We start from the raw sequence: 16,129 nt of genomic DNA, 5'->3' as shown, positions 1-16,129 counted from the left end.
ATGTGCCTGTGTGTATGCGAGTCGCACAGAGCAGCGCTTTGTATTGGCATCACCGCTAGCAGCACAGCCATCGCGCGTGTCGAGACTTGATTCTCTAGCAGCAATCATCACAACTGACCCGCTCTGACCTCCAACCACACACACCCACTCATCCGTCCATCAATCCATCCAGTTACCCAGTCAACCATCGACTCAACCACCTACCCAAATACGCACGCACTCCCTCCACCGTCCATCCAACCACCCACTAAACCATCCATCCATGCAACCACCAACCCAAATACTCATCCACCCACTCAACCCATTTACTCATCCACCCACTCAACCATCCGTCCACTCAACCACCCAACCATCCACTCAACCACCCACCCACTCAACCAGCCGTCCACTCACTCAACCACCCAATTACTCATCCACCCACTCAACCACCCATCGAAATACTCGACCATCCACTCAACCATCCATCCACTCAACCACCCACCCACTCAACCAGCCACCCACTCACTCAACCACCCACCCACCCAATTACTCATCCACCCACTCAACCGTCCATCGAAACCAAGACTCACCCCAACACGCACGGCGTTGATACAAAGCGCATCTCACATTCGCTGAGAAACCACAGACGAGCTGGAAGGCATTCGCAGCAGTCAGGCGGGTGAGCCGGCGCTGCCAACAATTGCCAAAGCTCTGCAGTCCTCTATATATATAAAGATGTTTCAGCCTGTTTTTTTTACAAATCGCGCTTTTTTATTTTATTTAGCGATGCTAAACGTGAACACTTAACGGGAGCTGCCACGCGCAGTTGAAAAAAAATTGTCAAAGGCCAATGTATATAGTGTACAGCGATGGTGCGATTTCGATTCGCGGCGGTATAGGGTAAGCAACTGGGAAGTTGGGAATCGATCTCGGTGAGGATGCAGGAGGGCAGGTCACCGAGACGGACATTGGAATTGCACCCGGAGGTCAAAAACGAAGTGGGAAAAGAAGACCAAAGACTGGACGATGTAGATGACGGTTGCGACGATACTCTCAAGAGCGCTCGTCGTCGGAAGACGCATCGACGGCGCGAGCAACGGGAGTGACCTGAAACCGCCACGTTCTCAACTGCACAAACGACGATGACATCTTGGCAGGAGTGAGGAAGCGGTGGCGGCGGTGATGGTCGCGATGGCTTTTTTTTCTCCTTTACTGTTTGGACCCCGCGGGGATGTTTTGTGGGGTTTTGCCAAAGTCCGCCAGGGGTGTGTGTTGCAGAGGTGGGACAAAGTCATTGTTATGCAAGTCCAAGTCGAGTCGCAAGTCATCAAATTCATGACTCGAGTCTGACTCGAGTCCAAGTCACATGACTCGAGTCCACATCTCATAGGTGGGACAAAGTCATTGTTATGCAAGTCCAAGTCGAGTCGCAAGTCATCAAATTCATGACTCGAGTCTGACTCGAGTCCAAGTCACATGACTCGAGTCCACACCTCTGGTGTGTTGTCGTGCACCTTGCACCCCCCCCCGCCCCTCACGGCTAATTAACCCACACACAGCGCCAGCGAAGAGCTCGTGGGATATCTCGCGCGCGCGCACACACACGGGATTAAATAAAGCACTCAATCATAAAGCCCCAGGGGCTCCGATGTCTTTTCGTTTTGGATATTCGCCGCTCGTGTTTAGAGGGGGGGCGATTTCCCCATCGCCCCCCACACCTCCCCCTGTATGCTAATGAGTCGAGGCAGTGACCTGCGCGGGTTGCTGTTGCCGTAAATCAACTTGCCCCCCCCCCCCTTTCACCTTGTCCCCTGGGGGTGTCGTGAGCCGTGCGGGGTTTAGCCGACAGAGCCGTATGGAATTACCGCTCGCGCGAGCGTAATAATCCCCACTGCTGCTGCTGCAAGAGGAGGCGGCGAACACCTGAGTACAGATCCAGTTACAGGCGGCATGGTACAGCTTGTGACGACTGCATGAATAGACACACACACTTGGCAAATATCTCCCCCCACCCCCACACCAACCTCTATAGCCTCAAACAGATTGCTGGGGCAAGTGCTGTTAGCGAGCGCCTCTGAAGGCCGGCACGGCACACGAGGGGGTGAGTGTCCAACACCACGCCCGGTCGCCTGTCTCTCGAGTGGCGATGTTTACTCATTTAAAGCTGAATCGACCTAGGGGAGTCCCAGGACCGGTTCAGATAATCGTCACTCGTGTTGGCTGCGAACAAGATTGGTAGCGCAGCGCGCTAATCGCTACACTACCACTCCCCACACACCTGGACACACACCAACACTGCTCATCACCACCAAAAACCCACCTAGCACCTTCATACACACCAATTTCAATGTTCCATCTCCAGGGGGCTGCCACTCCGTCATTATTCTCGACCGTCAGTCACTATCCCCTTCTAGCGACGCGTCCAGTCCAGACTCCCAATGGCTTTTCTTCGTAAAAACCGATGTCGTTTCCCTAACTTGCGCGCGCTCTGCAATCCACATGGCTCCTCTTTCTGCCTCTCGATGCAATTCGAAGCGTGCGCCATCTCCGTCACACTTCCTTAGGCACTTTTTCGGCTTGTCCATTTTATTTTTCAACTGGAAAACAGCAGAATTAGACACGGTGGGGGTGATTACTTTGCTCATAGCAATACGCAGAAGCTGTTCAGGGGTCGTACGTAAATACATTTATTTTATAAAGCAACACATCGACTTAAGGGCACACCTATAACCAGATCCAAACGTAATTTGTATCCACTCGTACATCCGAGCCAAGGCAGCGCGGTACAGGTGGTGTTTTTCCATTGGCTATCTGCCGTGCCGAGCCAGAACCAAACCGTGATACGCCGCCCTCACAAGACGTCCGAGTCTGGCTCGGGGCCAAGCAGGGCCAGGGGGGGAATGGTGTGACGTCAGTCGATACGCTTCGAAGGCATGGCGTCACCTGCACGGCACCGACTTGTTCGCCGTGTACGATGTCGGTGGCATCGGCTCTAACGGCGCAGTGGAAAAACAACGATCAGGTACTTAAACGTGTGCAGGGCACGGCCTCTGCTCGGCCGTGCTGGGGGGGGGGGAAGCGCTAGAAGTGTTACGCGTTACACCTCGACACTGCGAACCCCAAAACATACAGAGCGCATTGTACAATTGATCAATCTAAACCGCGAAGACGAAAACGCGGCCATTTTATATTACGCCGACGCATCATAACCATACAAAAATACTATTAGTTAGAAAAATGTAATCGGTTCAAGCTACCTCCCTGTCACAATAGTACTGGCCGCGGAAAAACCTGGGATACGCGTCGTCACCGTTTCGTCTCTGAAACTCCAGTCCCCGTGAACAAAACCACGGCCCGCCTTTTACCTAGAGTCGTTTCCACGCTGTATGCTCCAGATGTTTGGTAAACAAGTCTCACGTGGTGACGAGTTCGATCCCCGCTCACGTCCAACACCAATGACGATTATCTGGGCTTCCCCTAGATCCACTCAAATGAGTACCAGGTGCAGTGTGTACACATCGCCACTAAGGAGACAAAGGCGGTCAGGCGTGGTGCTGGCCACCCACCCCCTCGTGTGGCGTTCCGGCCTTCAGAGCTGTTCGCTAACAGCACTTGCCCCAACAGTCTGTTAAGGCTATACGGAGGAACTTTGTCTCCTGTCGTCTGTGCTGCGATTGATCTGGAGGCAGATCTGCGCCGCAGGCAAGTTAACATTTCACTTTTCATTTAACATTTTGTGCATGCAATAATTTCAGCGACGCTTGTGTTTCTTGTCCCGATTGATATTTGCTTCATTGCCGTACCCACGTTTCGTTTCTCTTTTGCTTTCGTCGTTGTTGGTGACCGAGGTCACCCTTCCAAATGCGACTCCTCTATCCTGGCCCACCCCCCTCCACCCCCCACTTTAGTGCTCACGCCAGTTCAACCAAACAAAACTTGAAGCTTGCCCGAAATTCTGCCCCCCCCCCCCCCGCGACGTGATGCAGACGGCACCGATTTACGCAAAATAACAAAACGTTGCGCACACGTGCGCACACCTACGGTTGACGTGGGATACGCTTTACCAAACATCGGGCGCACGCGGCGTTCAACTAAACACTTCACTCCGACCGGAGGAGTACCGGCGAGATGTGCAAAAGACGGACCCACGGACGGACGGAGCGCAGCGCCACACAACAAGAACTGGCGTTGGGGAGACCCATTTCGAGCATTATTATGGACGGTCGCGCAAACTCCCGCTCCCCGTGGAGCAGGGCGATACGCCGGGGGCGTGACGGTCTCGAGAGACTCCCACCTCTTCCAAGACGTCCGGTTACGGTGAAAGAGTAGGCCAAAATACCCTCTAGAGGATCGATTTTCTGTAAAGTACTTGATTTTGTTTTTTGTCATTTAGGTGACACAGGTCACTCTTTTGCAGCTGAGACTCCTCTATCCTGGTCTCTTTTGAGTTCTCACCCCTCGTTAAACGCAAACTCGAAACTCAAACCGATCAACCACTTGGTGGAGGCCCCTTCGGCCGACAGTGACGCATGAAAGCCGCTGCACCACCTTTCACTCCGTGACGCAGATCCAAGAACGGTCAACCTTGAACCTTTGCGTCACAGTTCCGTATTTAATTTCTCGTTGGCACTGCAAGGTTGCCGGTGGCGATGAATGGAGGCTGTGGCAATGGTGGGCCCCCTCTGGCACCATCCTGTTGGCATTGGTGTGCGCAAGGAATTTCGGGGATGTGCCTTTGCCTTTTAAACTGCAATCTGGTGGCTCAAAGATCCAGACTGGGGATTGACTCGGGCCCATCATTATTTCGGGGTCGATAAAACGAGGGCCACGTTGTGGGGAAGTTAACAGTGGTCGTCGTGTGTATCGATTCGCCCCTGTTACAGAAATGTTGAATTTCCACCACTGGATCGTGGCTGTAAATGGAAGAACACCATTGCCGAAATGCTCATCGAAGCAGGAAGTCTGTTTTTATTTCAAGATTGGGGTTGGTTTGCCAGTTGGTTTGGGGAGGTTCTAATTTATGATAATCAACTGAGACAAGACACAGACAGACACAGACAGACACAGACAGACACAGCGACAGACGCAGAAAAGAGAGACGCAGAGACACACGGAGTCACAGAGAAACCACATCTAAACCCTGAGCCCTGACCTGTGTCTCCGTGCGGCAGACGCAGAAGGCAACACGTCTTTACAAAACACAAGGACACTCCGTGTGTGGTTGGGTGTAATGACGCACACCGATTAGTACGGATTGTTAAACTCCTGCAATCCTATGAATTATATGCGAGTCAATAAGTCCTATATTAGTTTGCGAGTCCCAAATATATGGGTGGTCTGCAAGTCTACGAGTCCCTATGCAAAGGGGTTAATTTCAAATCGGGTCTATTCAAGCGGACAGAGCAAGGGAGATTGAATCGAACTGGCAGCCTCTGGACTGCAAATCCAGTGTGCTGATCTTTACACTGCTGGGGCAGCATCTCCTTTAAACTTAAACAAGAAACTCAAAAGCACCTCTTGCTCTTGTGGCTATACACATAGGCTGTGTGTCCCAGGTTGTCATACAAAACTTGCTCTAAGTGTGGTGAAATATGTTCAAACAACCACCATGACAAACACGGCATGGGGGAGACCTTGATCCAGCAGTGGACTGGCAAATAAAAGATTCAACAACACACACGAGCGTGCAGCATCGCATGTACAAATGCTCTCAGCCTTGTCCAGACCATCAGCCCAAAATAACTGAATTTGTGATGATTCTGTTTAGGGTCACCAACTCAAAGAGTTGAGAAACTTGTGGCCATACCAACAGGCATCGGTGAAACAAGCGCACAACTCCAGATATGTTTCGACCTCAGAACTCATCAGCACAGCACAGCACAGCCGTCAATGTTCGCCGCTGCATGGGCCTCTGGGAGCCCCCATATGTGGAGAGGGCTCTTACATCGACACAACGTAGACCGACGACACATGAGCACTTGCAATGCACGCGTCTCTGCAAGTTGTTAAATCTGTTTGTATTTCCAGTCTTGCTTTAATGTTTCTGTTGCGATGAGCTTTCTCATCATTTGCAAAATTAAACGACCGACGGAGAGACAATCAACTCCGCGACAATGGCACCTTGTCCACGGCAGAAAACTACCGACGATCGTACGGAGACTCTCTCTCGAGCGCACACCGCAAGCGTTCGCGAGAATCCATCTCAACCGAAAAATTAGCGCGTCGTTCAATGCCCGGCAGGTTATGGTCACTGGCGTGCAAACACCGCCTCCCCCCCCCGCCTCCAAAATAACAGAAATATACAACGGCCGCATCGTTGTGAACAGCTCCGTTCGACCAGACCGCCCTACAACCCACGGCCCGACCCCCTTTCCACGTTCTCCAGGAGGTCCTCGTCTCAACAACGGCGGCCCACATCGTTTATTCCGAGGCTGCGTTCATCATCGTTTCTCCACTTCGCGATGACAGCGATGATGACGACCAAAGTGGGGGGGGGGGGGGGTCCCTCGATTTCTTCATTCAGCTCCTGAATATTTTTTTCGGGTTGCTGTGCAAGGCTTGGGAGTAGGCTACGCGTGACCAGTCCTAGTAGCCACGGCTCGTAGTGAGAGGTAAAACTGGATGTGGCGTGCCGGGGCGAGAACATTTTTCTCCTGGCGGGCGATCCGTTCTGCGCCATTCACTTTTTCTTGCTCATCACGGACCGTTTCGTCTTCAAGTCGTCTTCCTTGGCCTTCGCCGCCTCCCCAACCATCTCCTCGGCAGACGCCTCCGGCTCCTCCTCCTCCTCTTCGTCCTCTTCCTCACCGGCTGCCCCCACGACCGTGGTGTCGCTGCCCTCGTGGAGGAGCACGTACTCCCGCGAGCTGAAGCCGAACCGGAGCACGTCGCGCTCGCGCAGTTCGTAGTAGCGCTGCGCGTCCATGCGCTGGTTGTTGAGGTACGTGCCGTTGGCAGAGCCCAGGTCGATGATGTACGGCTTCACGCGCCGGCCCGTCGTACCGTCCTGACGCTCAAACTCCACCAGCCTGCGCCGCACACACAAAGACAAAGATTCCCCAGTATAGCCTTAACAGACTTTGGGGTAAGTCCTTTTAGCGATCACCTATGTAGGGGGTGAACAGCACACGAGGGGGTAGGTGGCCAGCACCACACCTAGACGCCTGTGTCTCCCAAGTGGCAATGTTTTTACACATTGGGGTAAGTGCTAAGCGAGCATCGATGGCGAAGTGAAGTCAACTGAACTTGGGTTACTGGGGTTCGTAGCGCAGTGGACTAATCGCTACAAAGACCTCCCCCCCCCCATCCGCTAATAGCTTTACAGACTATTGGGGCAAGTGCTGTTACTGAGAACCTATGAAGACCAGAACAGCACACGAGGAGGTAATGTGATGAGCACCATGCCCGGCCGCCTTTGTGTCCCTAGTGGCGATCTTTACACACCACACCAGGTACTAATTTAAAGCCGAATGAGCCTACTGAGGGCCTAGGATTGGTTTAGATATCACTCGCCTAAAGTTATTAGCCGTGGCGGGGAATATAATTGAGGTCACTGGGTCCGTAGCGCAACTCATTACTGTGCCACCACTCCCAATGAACGCACACACACACGAACGCACACACAGACACACACGTGCACACCAACACACAGTTTATTCCCACAGTGTTCCCAGGCAAGCACAGGCATGCGTCGTTCAGGTAAACACCGCTGCTGTGTAAAATGCTACAGATGCCGACAATCGGAATCGTTTCTGCGATATGCAGAACACAGTAATCGTTGGCGAGTCAATGGACACAACTCAGCGATGTATGGGGTTAAAAGACCCTGTGATGTAATTCGAAAAGAGTCGGCCATCGTGTGCTGGCATTAACATACACAGTTCACAAATTCGTTCTAGATTTGAAGTTTTCGTGACTGCAAGGATCCATACTCTTTGGTTCTTTCATTAAAGTCACGTCGGTCAAAAATAAAATAAATAAAAATAAATTGTGATTTAATTTACTTTTATTTCTTTTTATTTAATTTTTCACCTACGTGACTTTACCGAAAGAGCCAAAGAGTTCAACAAATTGGAAAAATTACACACAAGTTACTCAAATGTGATAAAGCGGCCCCAAAGTGTCCCCCTCCCCCCGACCCTGACCCCACCTGTACTGCAGCACAGCGTGCTGCTTCGAGCAGCTCGGGTGATCGATGGGGATGTCGGCGATGCGGCGCTGGCGCCCCAGCAGATACGCGCTCTGCCGGTGCACGTGCATGATGGGCAGCGGCTCGTCATTCTTAAACGGGTACAGCCGCCACCGCTTGCGCGGCATGCGCGACTCGGGCGGCTCGTTGTACTTGATGACGACGCCGCGGAAAGTGTTGGTGTCCTCCGTTAGCGCCCCCGACAGCGCGAAGTTCGGCTGCTCCTTCTCGACCCCACCGCCGCCGTCGCCCGGCTCCTCCTCTTCGTTCGCGTCGGCCGGCTGCCCGAAGCGCTGGCTCTCAGTGGGCGACTGTGTTTCGAAAGGGTTGCCCACCGGCGACTGCTGCTGGCGCTGCTGGCGAGCCGCTAGACGGCGCCGGTCGTTCATCTCTCGCTCGCGCTGCGTGTCGGTGGCAGCATCGCCCCCGCTAGAATCCTGCACCCGCTGGCGCTCCCTGTCGTGCCTGTGCGAGGCGCCGGCACGATCAACTCTCTGCTCATCGCTCCGTTGTCTTCTCTGCTCGTCTCTCCGATGATCGTCCTTTCTCTGATCGTCCCTTCTCTGATCGTCCCTTCTCTGATCATCCCTTCTCGGATCATCTCTCCGCTGATCGTCTCTCCGCTGATCATCCCTGTCGTGAACGCGTTCTCGGCCGTTCCGGCCCAGCTCCCTCTTGCGATCGCTGGCACTGTCGTCATGTTCGCTCCTGTCGCGCGGCTCCTGCTTGATTTTCTTGCGCAAGCTCGCATCTGCCAGTGCCGGCGCCGCCTCGTGTACCCTCTCTCGTTCTCTAAGATCGTCGCGTCCACTGGAATTCTTGTGTTCCCTCCGCCTGTGCCGATCGTCCGGAACACCTTCCACTTTCACGCGCTTTATGCCAAGCGTCGACAGACACAAAGAAACACGCACACATGTGTACTGGTTAGCCGGGCGGTGGTGACGCCTGCATATAATCCAGCACTGTGGAGGTGAGGATTGATGGGTCGGTCAAACGTTGAGAAACTCCCTTCCCGTGGGAGCCATACTCTGACTATCCAGAAGAAGCCAGCACGGCAAAATGTGTTCCTTCTGTATGGGATAAGCGTGTAACCCCCTCACACGTGTGGGTTGCCTCTGGGTGTTTATTTCCTCCCACATAAATAAGCACTCGCTTATAGGCTGAAAACATCTTTATAGAGGACCACAGCTGGTCTGCGGTTCCGTAGCGCGATATAAAACTAAACATTGTAAGCAATATAATCACTAGAGACTGTTATAATAATCTATCATTGATACTTGTGTCCATCTGTGAATGGTGCTCAAGTGTGTGCTGGTCAGCCAGCACTCACCAGCATAGATAGAGAAGTATGGTCAACTGACCACCACGGCCCACATAGCTGGGAGCGGATCCGCAAAGGGCAGAATTAGTCGAGAATTACACTGTCAGAAAGTTTCGGGTCTTCCTGCCCATTCGAGTGTGGTGGGAATTTCACGTTCCTCTTGCAAGGACCAGCTGATCCACAAGACAATCGCCCTTGACTACCACAAACCAGTAATCGTTTTATTGACCATGCGGGACGATTATATTGTCGATAACTGTTCATCTACATATCTAAGTTCGCTCAAAGCCTCCCACACTGCACCCTGCCCCTCTCCCCGCCGCCCACTGTGAACATACAGCCGCTACACCTCCATGCAGCTGCGGTCAGAATACAGGGTTGCTTCTAAAAAATGTAAACACTTATATGGGACTAATCTTGATTTGAAGCTTTCGTAACTGCAGAAATCCATACTCTTTGGTTCTTTCGGTAAAGTCACGTAGGTAGAAAAGAAAAGAAATCACGACGTCAACGGATGACGGACGCTTGTGTTGCGCCCGAAACGTCGTGATTTATTTTATTTTATACCTACGTGACTTTATATGGGCCTATCGGTTTTAATGGAAATATAACGGACAATAATACACTGTTACATGATAACAAATGTATGTTAATAGCTTCAGAAGGTCAAAGAGTCTCCACTTCTTCTAGATTTGAAGCTTTCGTGACTGCAATGATTCATATTCTCAGGTTTTTTCGGTAAAGTCACGTAGGTAAAAACATTAAAATTAATGAAAGTAAAATAAAACAAAACAAAATAAAATTCACGACGTTTCGGAGGCAACACAAGTCTCCGTCATCAGGTGGGACCGTCACAGCCGAATTAGCTGCATCAAGTGATGCATCAAGTGATGCAGCTAATTCGGCTGTGACGGTCCCACCTGATGACGGAGACTTGTGTTGCCTCCGAAACGTCGTGAATTTTATTTTGTTTTGTTTTATTTTACTTTCATTAATTTTAATGTTTTTACCTACGTGACTTTACCGAAAAAACCTGAGAATAGTCTCCACTTCCATAATAGTCTCCACTTATTCGCCATCATTGTCAACACGTGCCTGGAATCTTCTCCAGGTGGTCTCCAGAGCCCGAAGGCACATTTATCGTGGCACTGTTGCAAATTCTCAGGCGTATTAACATTTTGTTGAAGCACCCAGCATTTATTCATGCTGGAGGAATCCCATGAGCTCCACAGCTCGTTTTGCACATGAGGTCGTCGGAGGCCCTGATGTTAGCATCTGTCTTCCCTCTCCGTCATCCCTCCTGTCCTGTGCTCCCCCGTTTCTCCGTCTCTTATCCTATCATCTCACATTCTCTCTCCTCCTTTCACGTCCCTCTCTCCCGTTCCTGTCTCGTGCGTTAACACCCTTGACTCTACACCCGCTGGAGACACGGGTAACCAATTGCTGGTGACGTTAACGACGATGGCGATAACGGTGGGGATAAATAACAGTGGCAATGATGTCGAGGTTGAAGTTTACGACGGTGAAGATGGCGATACATTATGAGCTTGACGATCGTCGATGATGAATGATGATTAATTAAAATGCGACAACTTTGACTGTAACAATGTGTGCACCTGAACCGAAATTGAATTACACTTCGTAACCTTCACGTCGAGTGGAGCGATCTGACCACACACACACACATCATCATCCATCCATCCATTCACGGCCGATAAAATCGAGTACCACTTATTAACAACTCAAGTCGCCGCCATCACAGATCTGCCTCGTCCCGCCATAGCAAAGGCGAATTTCCACCAGAGCACACAACGAACTCCACGACATCACCTCCCTTCCTCACACTTTCTCGAAGATTAAAAAGAAAAAAGAGACCACGACCAAACACCATAACACCGCCTACCTGTACAACAACAAACGATCGTATAACAACGCGAAGTTCGATCACAACTTAAAGACAACCCCAACGCAAAGCGGCTCTGACCTGGCTTAGGCGAGGGGAGGCTGAGCGGCGTTTCCTCGTCCCATCCCGGTGCGGCATTTTGCTCCCCTACGAAACTTTGTAAATCCTTAACACGCCACTGGTGACCGCTGGTGACGAACGCCGGCTTGGGGGTAGGGGAGGGGAGGTCTAGCGGCGGTGGTTAATCGCGGCGGAGCCGTGAGCGAAGCCGCGAAACCTCCTCCGCCAACAAGGCCGCGACTTAGGCCTTGACGCGCACGATGTGGAGGGGTGAGGGAGGCGCACTGCAGACCAATCAGAGCGCGCGATGTTGCCGACGTTCGCGAAACGCACCAATGAGAGCGCGTCTAACTGAGGCGTTTAGAGATGGAATTGCGCTTCTGCCCCGAGGGCGGATTTTTGCCGGCGCGACTAGGAAACGCCCCAGCGTGAAGTTGCCCCGGAGGCAGCAATGCCCACCACAAGGATTTCACACGTGTTTACAATGCGGTTACCATGGTGACCGCTGTGCTTTGGCTTATATCGATGGCCTCGATCGATCTTGTTGTCGAAAACTTTCGCGATTAAACAACGCGAATCATTTGCGAGCTGATCGCCAATTGATCACCGCGGCCGAAGTTGCGACGCGAGACGCCGCTCAAGCCGCCCGTTGCTGTTTTCGAAAGGTGAAGCCCCTGGTCGCACTCCGTGAGCTGTTTAATTAACGCGCATGATGCATATTCTTAGGTTTATTTCGGTGAAGTCACGTAGGTAAAACATTCAAATTAATAAAAGTAAAATAAAATAAAAATCACGACGTTTCGGAACGTCGTGATTTATAAAAGTAAAATAAAATAAAAATCACGACGTTTCGGAACGTCGTGATTTTTATTTTACTTTTAAAATCACGACGTTCCGAAACGTCGTGATTTTTATTTTATTTTACTTTTATTAATTTCAATGTTTTACCTACGTGACTTTACCGAAAAAAACCTAAGAATATGAATCCTTGCAGTCACGAAAGCTTCAAATCTAGCGCATGATGCAATTAAGAATTCAAAATCTGTATTTACTGTATATTGGAGGAATCCGATGCGCTATAAAGCTCTTTTTTCCCCACAGATGTCCAAGTCAGACGTGATTGTGGTCATGGAACATAAACTCTGGAACATTGAGCAAACCACTATGGTCTGAACTCCATTTAAATAAGTAATATTTTTTTTAAACTTTTTTAAAAACACGCTTTTATCAAATGTTCTAGTAATGGAAATAACTCCACGACTCCAGGAAGTGGCCCCGAAGCTTGCCATAACGTAAGGGACCGTGGGCAATTACAGCCAACGTCAGTTTGAGCGTGGACAATTAGACCCAAGCCGAAACGTAACTTATAAAAAATAATCTTCTTGGTTCTTTCGGTGAAGTCACGTAAAAGGGAAATAATAAAATAATAAAACATTTTTTTTTTAAATTTTTATTATTTTATTTCCCTTTTACGTGACTTTACCGAAAGAACCAAGAAGATGAATCCCTGCAGTCACGAAAGCTTTAAATCGAAATTAAAAAGAATGTTTAAAAATATTCATTTTCTATGATAGAATATAGTATTGTCACAAGTATGACATAAGTATAGCGAGTTTGCAGTCGATACCACATTGGGAAGTGGGTTAAAATTGAGTTACACGATTTGACGATACAACAACGACCACAACAACAATAACAGAGTGAGTTAAATTAAACCGTGTACTGTAATATAATAACAAAATTGTGATAATTGGTTTTTTTACCCTTTTATCTGGCAACAAAACTGACACCTTTTTTTAACAAATAACAAAAAAAAGTGTCAGTTTTGTTGCCAGATAAAAGGGTAAAAAACCAATTATCATATGTTTTCTTCTGGCAAATGAGGTTCCAATAGTGTAATAACAAAATTATCAAAACCACACGAAATCTCCTGAAGCCTTCTCCTGGCGAGGAAACCTCGACATTGGCACACAGCTCCTCAACACATTTGCCAAACACGCAAGGCTATAACTGAATGCGTAAATTCCAGTATTAATATAAATATATATAAACCACCCATCTGCTGTGACAGGCACGGAATTTTTCGAGATTATATAAGCGATTGACTTGCAAATAGCTTCGTATACGCATCGGGCTCTTACGATGTTTATAAGATCTATCTGGATTTAGCGGCGAGTCTGTGTGCAGTGTCTGTGTTTGTGTGTGAATGAAACCACATTTAACACATTCCTGCGGAGGGAGCTGGTAGGAACGTTGGGTTGCTCGGTCAATGGCCAGGGTCAACGGCGGCGTGGTGTATTCCGCAAATATGGCCGACTGTGAGGGCGGGCACAAGCCGGCGTGAGTAGGTTAAACGTTGAGTTTTATAAGGGCACCACGGGGTGACCAGCCCCTCCCCACCCAGCCCCTCCCCACCCTCCCCACCCAGCCCCTCCCCACCCAGCCCCACCCTCCCCACCCAGCCCCACGCAGCCCCACCCTCCCCACCCTCCCCTCCCCACCCAGCCCCACCCCTCCCATTTTTGGATGCACGACGGACGGACACAATAATCCCCTGTGGGCTGGTGGAACCAGGTGGTTCCTACCAGTAATAAATCTATACCAGTGGTTCTTTAACCTTTACTGCAGCATTGTACCCCTTTGGTTCACATTCGTTACGAAATGTTTTACACTATTAATAAATACATAGGTTTGACGAAACAAAGTAGTTACGTGCCCGTGTTTACTTTGTGTTTCGATTTCCCTTTAAAAATAAATCTGTCCATGTCTCGCACCCGCCGGGTTCAAAAGAACCACTGCTCTAGAACAAAGCGGTCCAACGTTTCGGTAGCATGGCCACAATCGCAGGACTGTGGCTTGCTGCGAACTTTCCACTTCATGAAGGAGATTGTGCGCATCGGCCGGTTGATGTTTTGATGTGCTTGTTGGTAAAATTACAATATTTTTCATCGCCAAAACAGAACACTTTTTTGTTTACGTCAAAGCCAGGAGGTGCCATGATGTTTGGGTCTCGAATGAGGCATTTATAATGAACGTCTGTGTTGTTCCACTGTTCGCCAGCGTTCTAATTACCACACACACACACACCTCACACTGAAATCCCTTGTGGCAATTATATAAGCACCCGCACTCCCCATTCGCTAAGCTACTCTGGCGTGTGCGTCATGCCCTCTATTTAATGGCAAAACAGATGATGATGGTGGTGGTGATTTCATTCATAAGCCCCACCCACAGAAAAACCCATTGGAGCCAGGCAGCATCTCACCCCAGAGATCTCACACTCTGGGTGAGATGCTGCCCCCTCTCTCCCTGCCGCCTCCGTCTAGCGCCAGGGTTCAGCAACCTGCGGCTCTTTAAGGACTGCAGTGGGACTCTTTCAAATTCGAAAAAAATGGCTATTCTTCTTATTTGGGTTGCTGATCGTGGAAGTCCAGTTCACTATGGAAGTTCAGTTCACCATGGAAGTTCAGTTCACCATGGAAGACCATATTCTTTGGGTCTTTCGGTAAAGTCACTTAGATAAGTTCAAAGAAGACCAGTTCACCATGGATGTCCAGTTCACCATGGAAGTCCAGTTCACCATGGAAGTCCAGTTCACCATGGAAGTCAAGTTCACCATGGAAGTCCAGTTCACCTTGGAAGTCCAGGTCACCATGGAAGTCCAGTTTACCATGGAAGTCTAGTTCACCATGGAAGTCCAGTTCACCATGGAAGTCAAGTTCACCTTGGAAGTCCAGGTCACCATGGAAGTCCAGGTCACCATGGAAGTCCAGTTCACCATGGATGTCCAGTTCACCATGGAAGTCCAGTTCACCATGGAAGTCCAGTTCACCATGGAAGTCAAGTTCACCATGGAAGTCCAGTTCACCTTGGAAGTCCACGTCACCATGGAAGTCCAGTTTACCATGGAAGTCTAGTTCACCATGGAAGTCCAGTTCACCATGGAAGTCAAGTTCACCTTGGAAGTCCAGGTCACCATGGAAGTCCAGGTCACCATGGAAGTCCAGTTCACCATGGAAATCCAGTTCACCATGGAAGTTCAGTTCACCATGGAAGTCCAGTTCACCGTGGAAGTTCAGTTCACCGTGGAAGTCCAGTTCACCATGGAAGTCAAGTTCACCATGGAAGTCCAGTTCACCTTGGAAGTCCAGGTCACCATGGAAGTCCAGTTTACCATGGAAGTCTAGTTCACCATGGAAGTCCAGTTCACCATGGAAGTCAAGTTCACCTTGGAAGTCCAGGTCACCATGGAAGTCCAGGTCACCATGGAAGTCCAGTTCACCATGGAAATCCAGTTCACCATGGAAGTTCAGTTCACCATGGAAGTCCAGTTCACCGTGGAAGTTCAGTTCACCGTGGAAGTCTAGTTCACCTTGGAAGTCCAGGTCACCATGGAAGTCCAGGTCACCATGGAAATCCAGTTCACCATGGAAGTCCAGTGCACCGTGGAAGTTCAGTTCACCGTGGAAGTTCAGTTCACCGTGGAAGTCTAGTTCACCATCGGCAGCGGTTGGCAAACCTGCGGCGCTGGAGCCGCGTGCGTCTCTTTAGGGACCGTCTCGGATTCACCACGTTGCATTGCGGCTCTTGAAGTGTCGTTATTTTTCTTCTTGGTTCTTTCGGTAAAGTCACGTAGAAGGGAAGTAATAAAATGATAAAAAATAAAACATAATAAAAT

At 50.0% G+C, this 16,129-nt stretch overlaps 1 protein-coding gene across 1 annotated transcript; it reads right to left on the bottom strand.

Annotated features, from left to right (window-relative positions):
• Positions 1-2,039: 2,039 nt before the first annotated feature.
• SNIP1 (Smad nuclear interacting protein 1) lies at positions 2,040-11,750 on the bottom strand. The gene is made up of 3 exons (XM_078878259.1): positions 11,473-11,750; positions 8,129-9,039; positions 2,040-7,007 (listed from the first exon to the last, which is right to left on the bottom strand). Exons 1-3 carry the CDS (start codon positions 11,527-11,529, stop codon positions 6,659-6,661), a joined length of 1,317 nt encoding a protein of 438 aa, XP_078734385.1. The 5' UTR covers positions 11,530-11,750; the 3' UTR covers positions 2,040-6,658.
• Between the last annotated feature and the right edge of the window lie 4,379 nt (positions 11,751-16,129).

Source organism: Lampetra fluviatilis, chromosome 50, assembly GCF_964198595.1.
Source record: "Lampetra fluviatilis chromosome 50, kcLamFluv1.1, whole genome shotgun sequence".
Classification (NCBI taxonomy): domain Eukaryota; kingdom Metazoa; phylum Chordata; class Hyperoartia; order Petromyzontiformes; family Petromyzontidae; genus Lampetra; species Lampetra fluviatilis.
The sequence above is the reverse complement of the archived record's forward strand: the minus strand, read 5'-3'. Positions and strand labels throughout refer to the sequence as shown.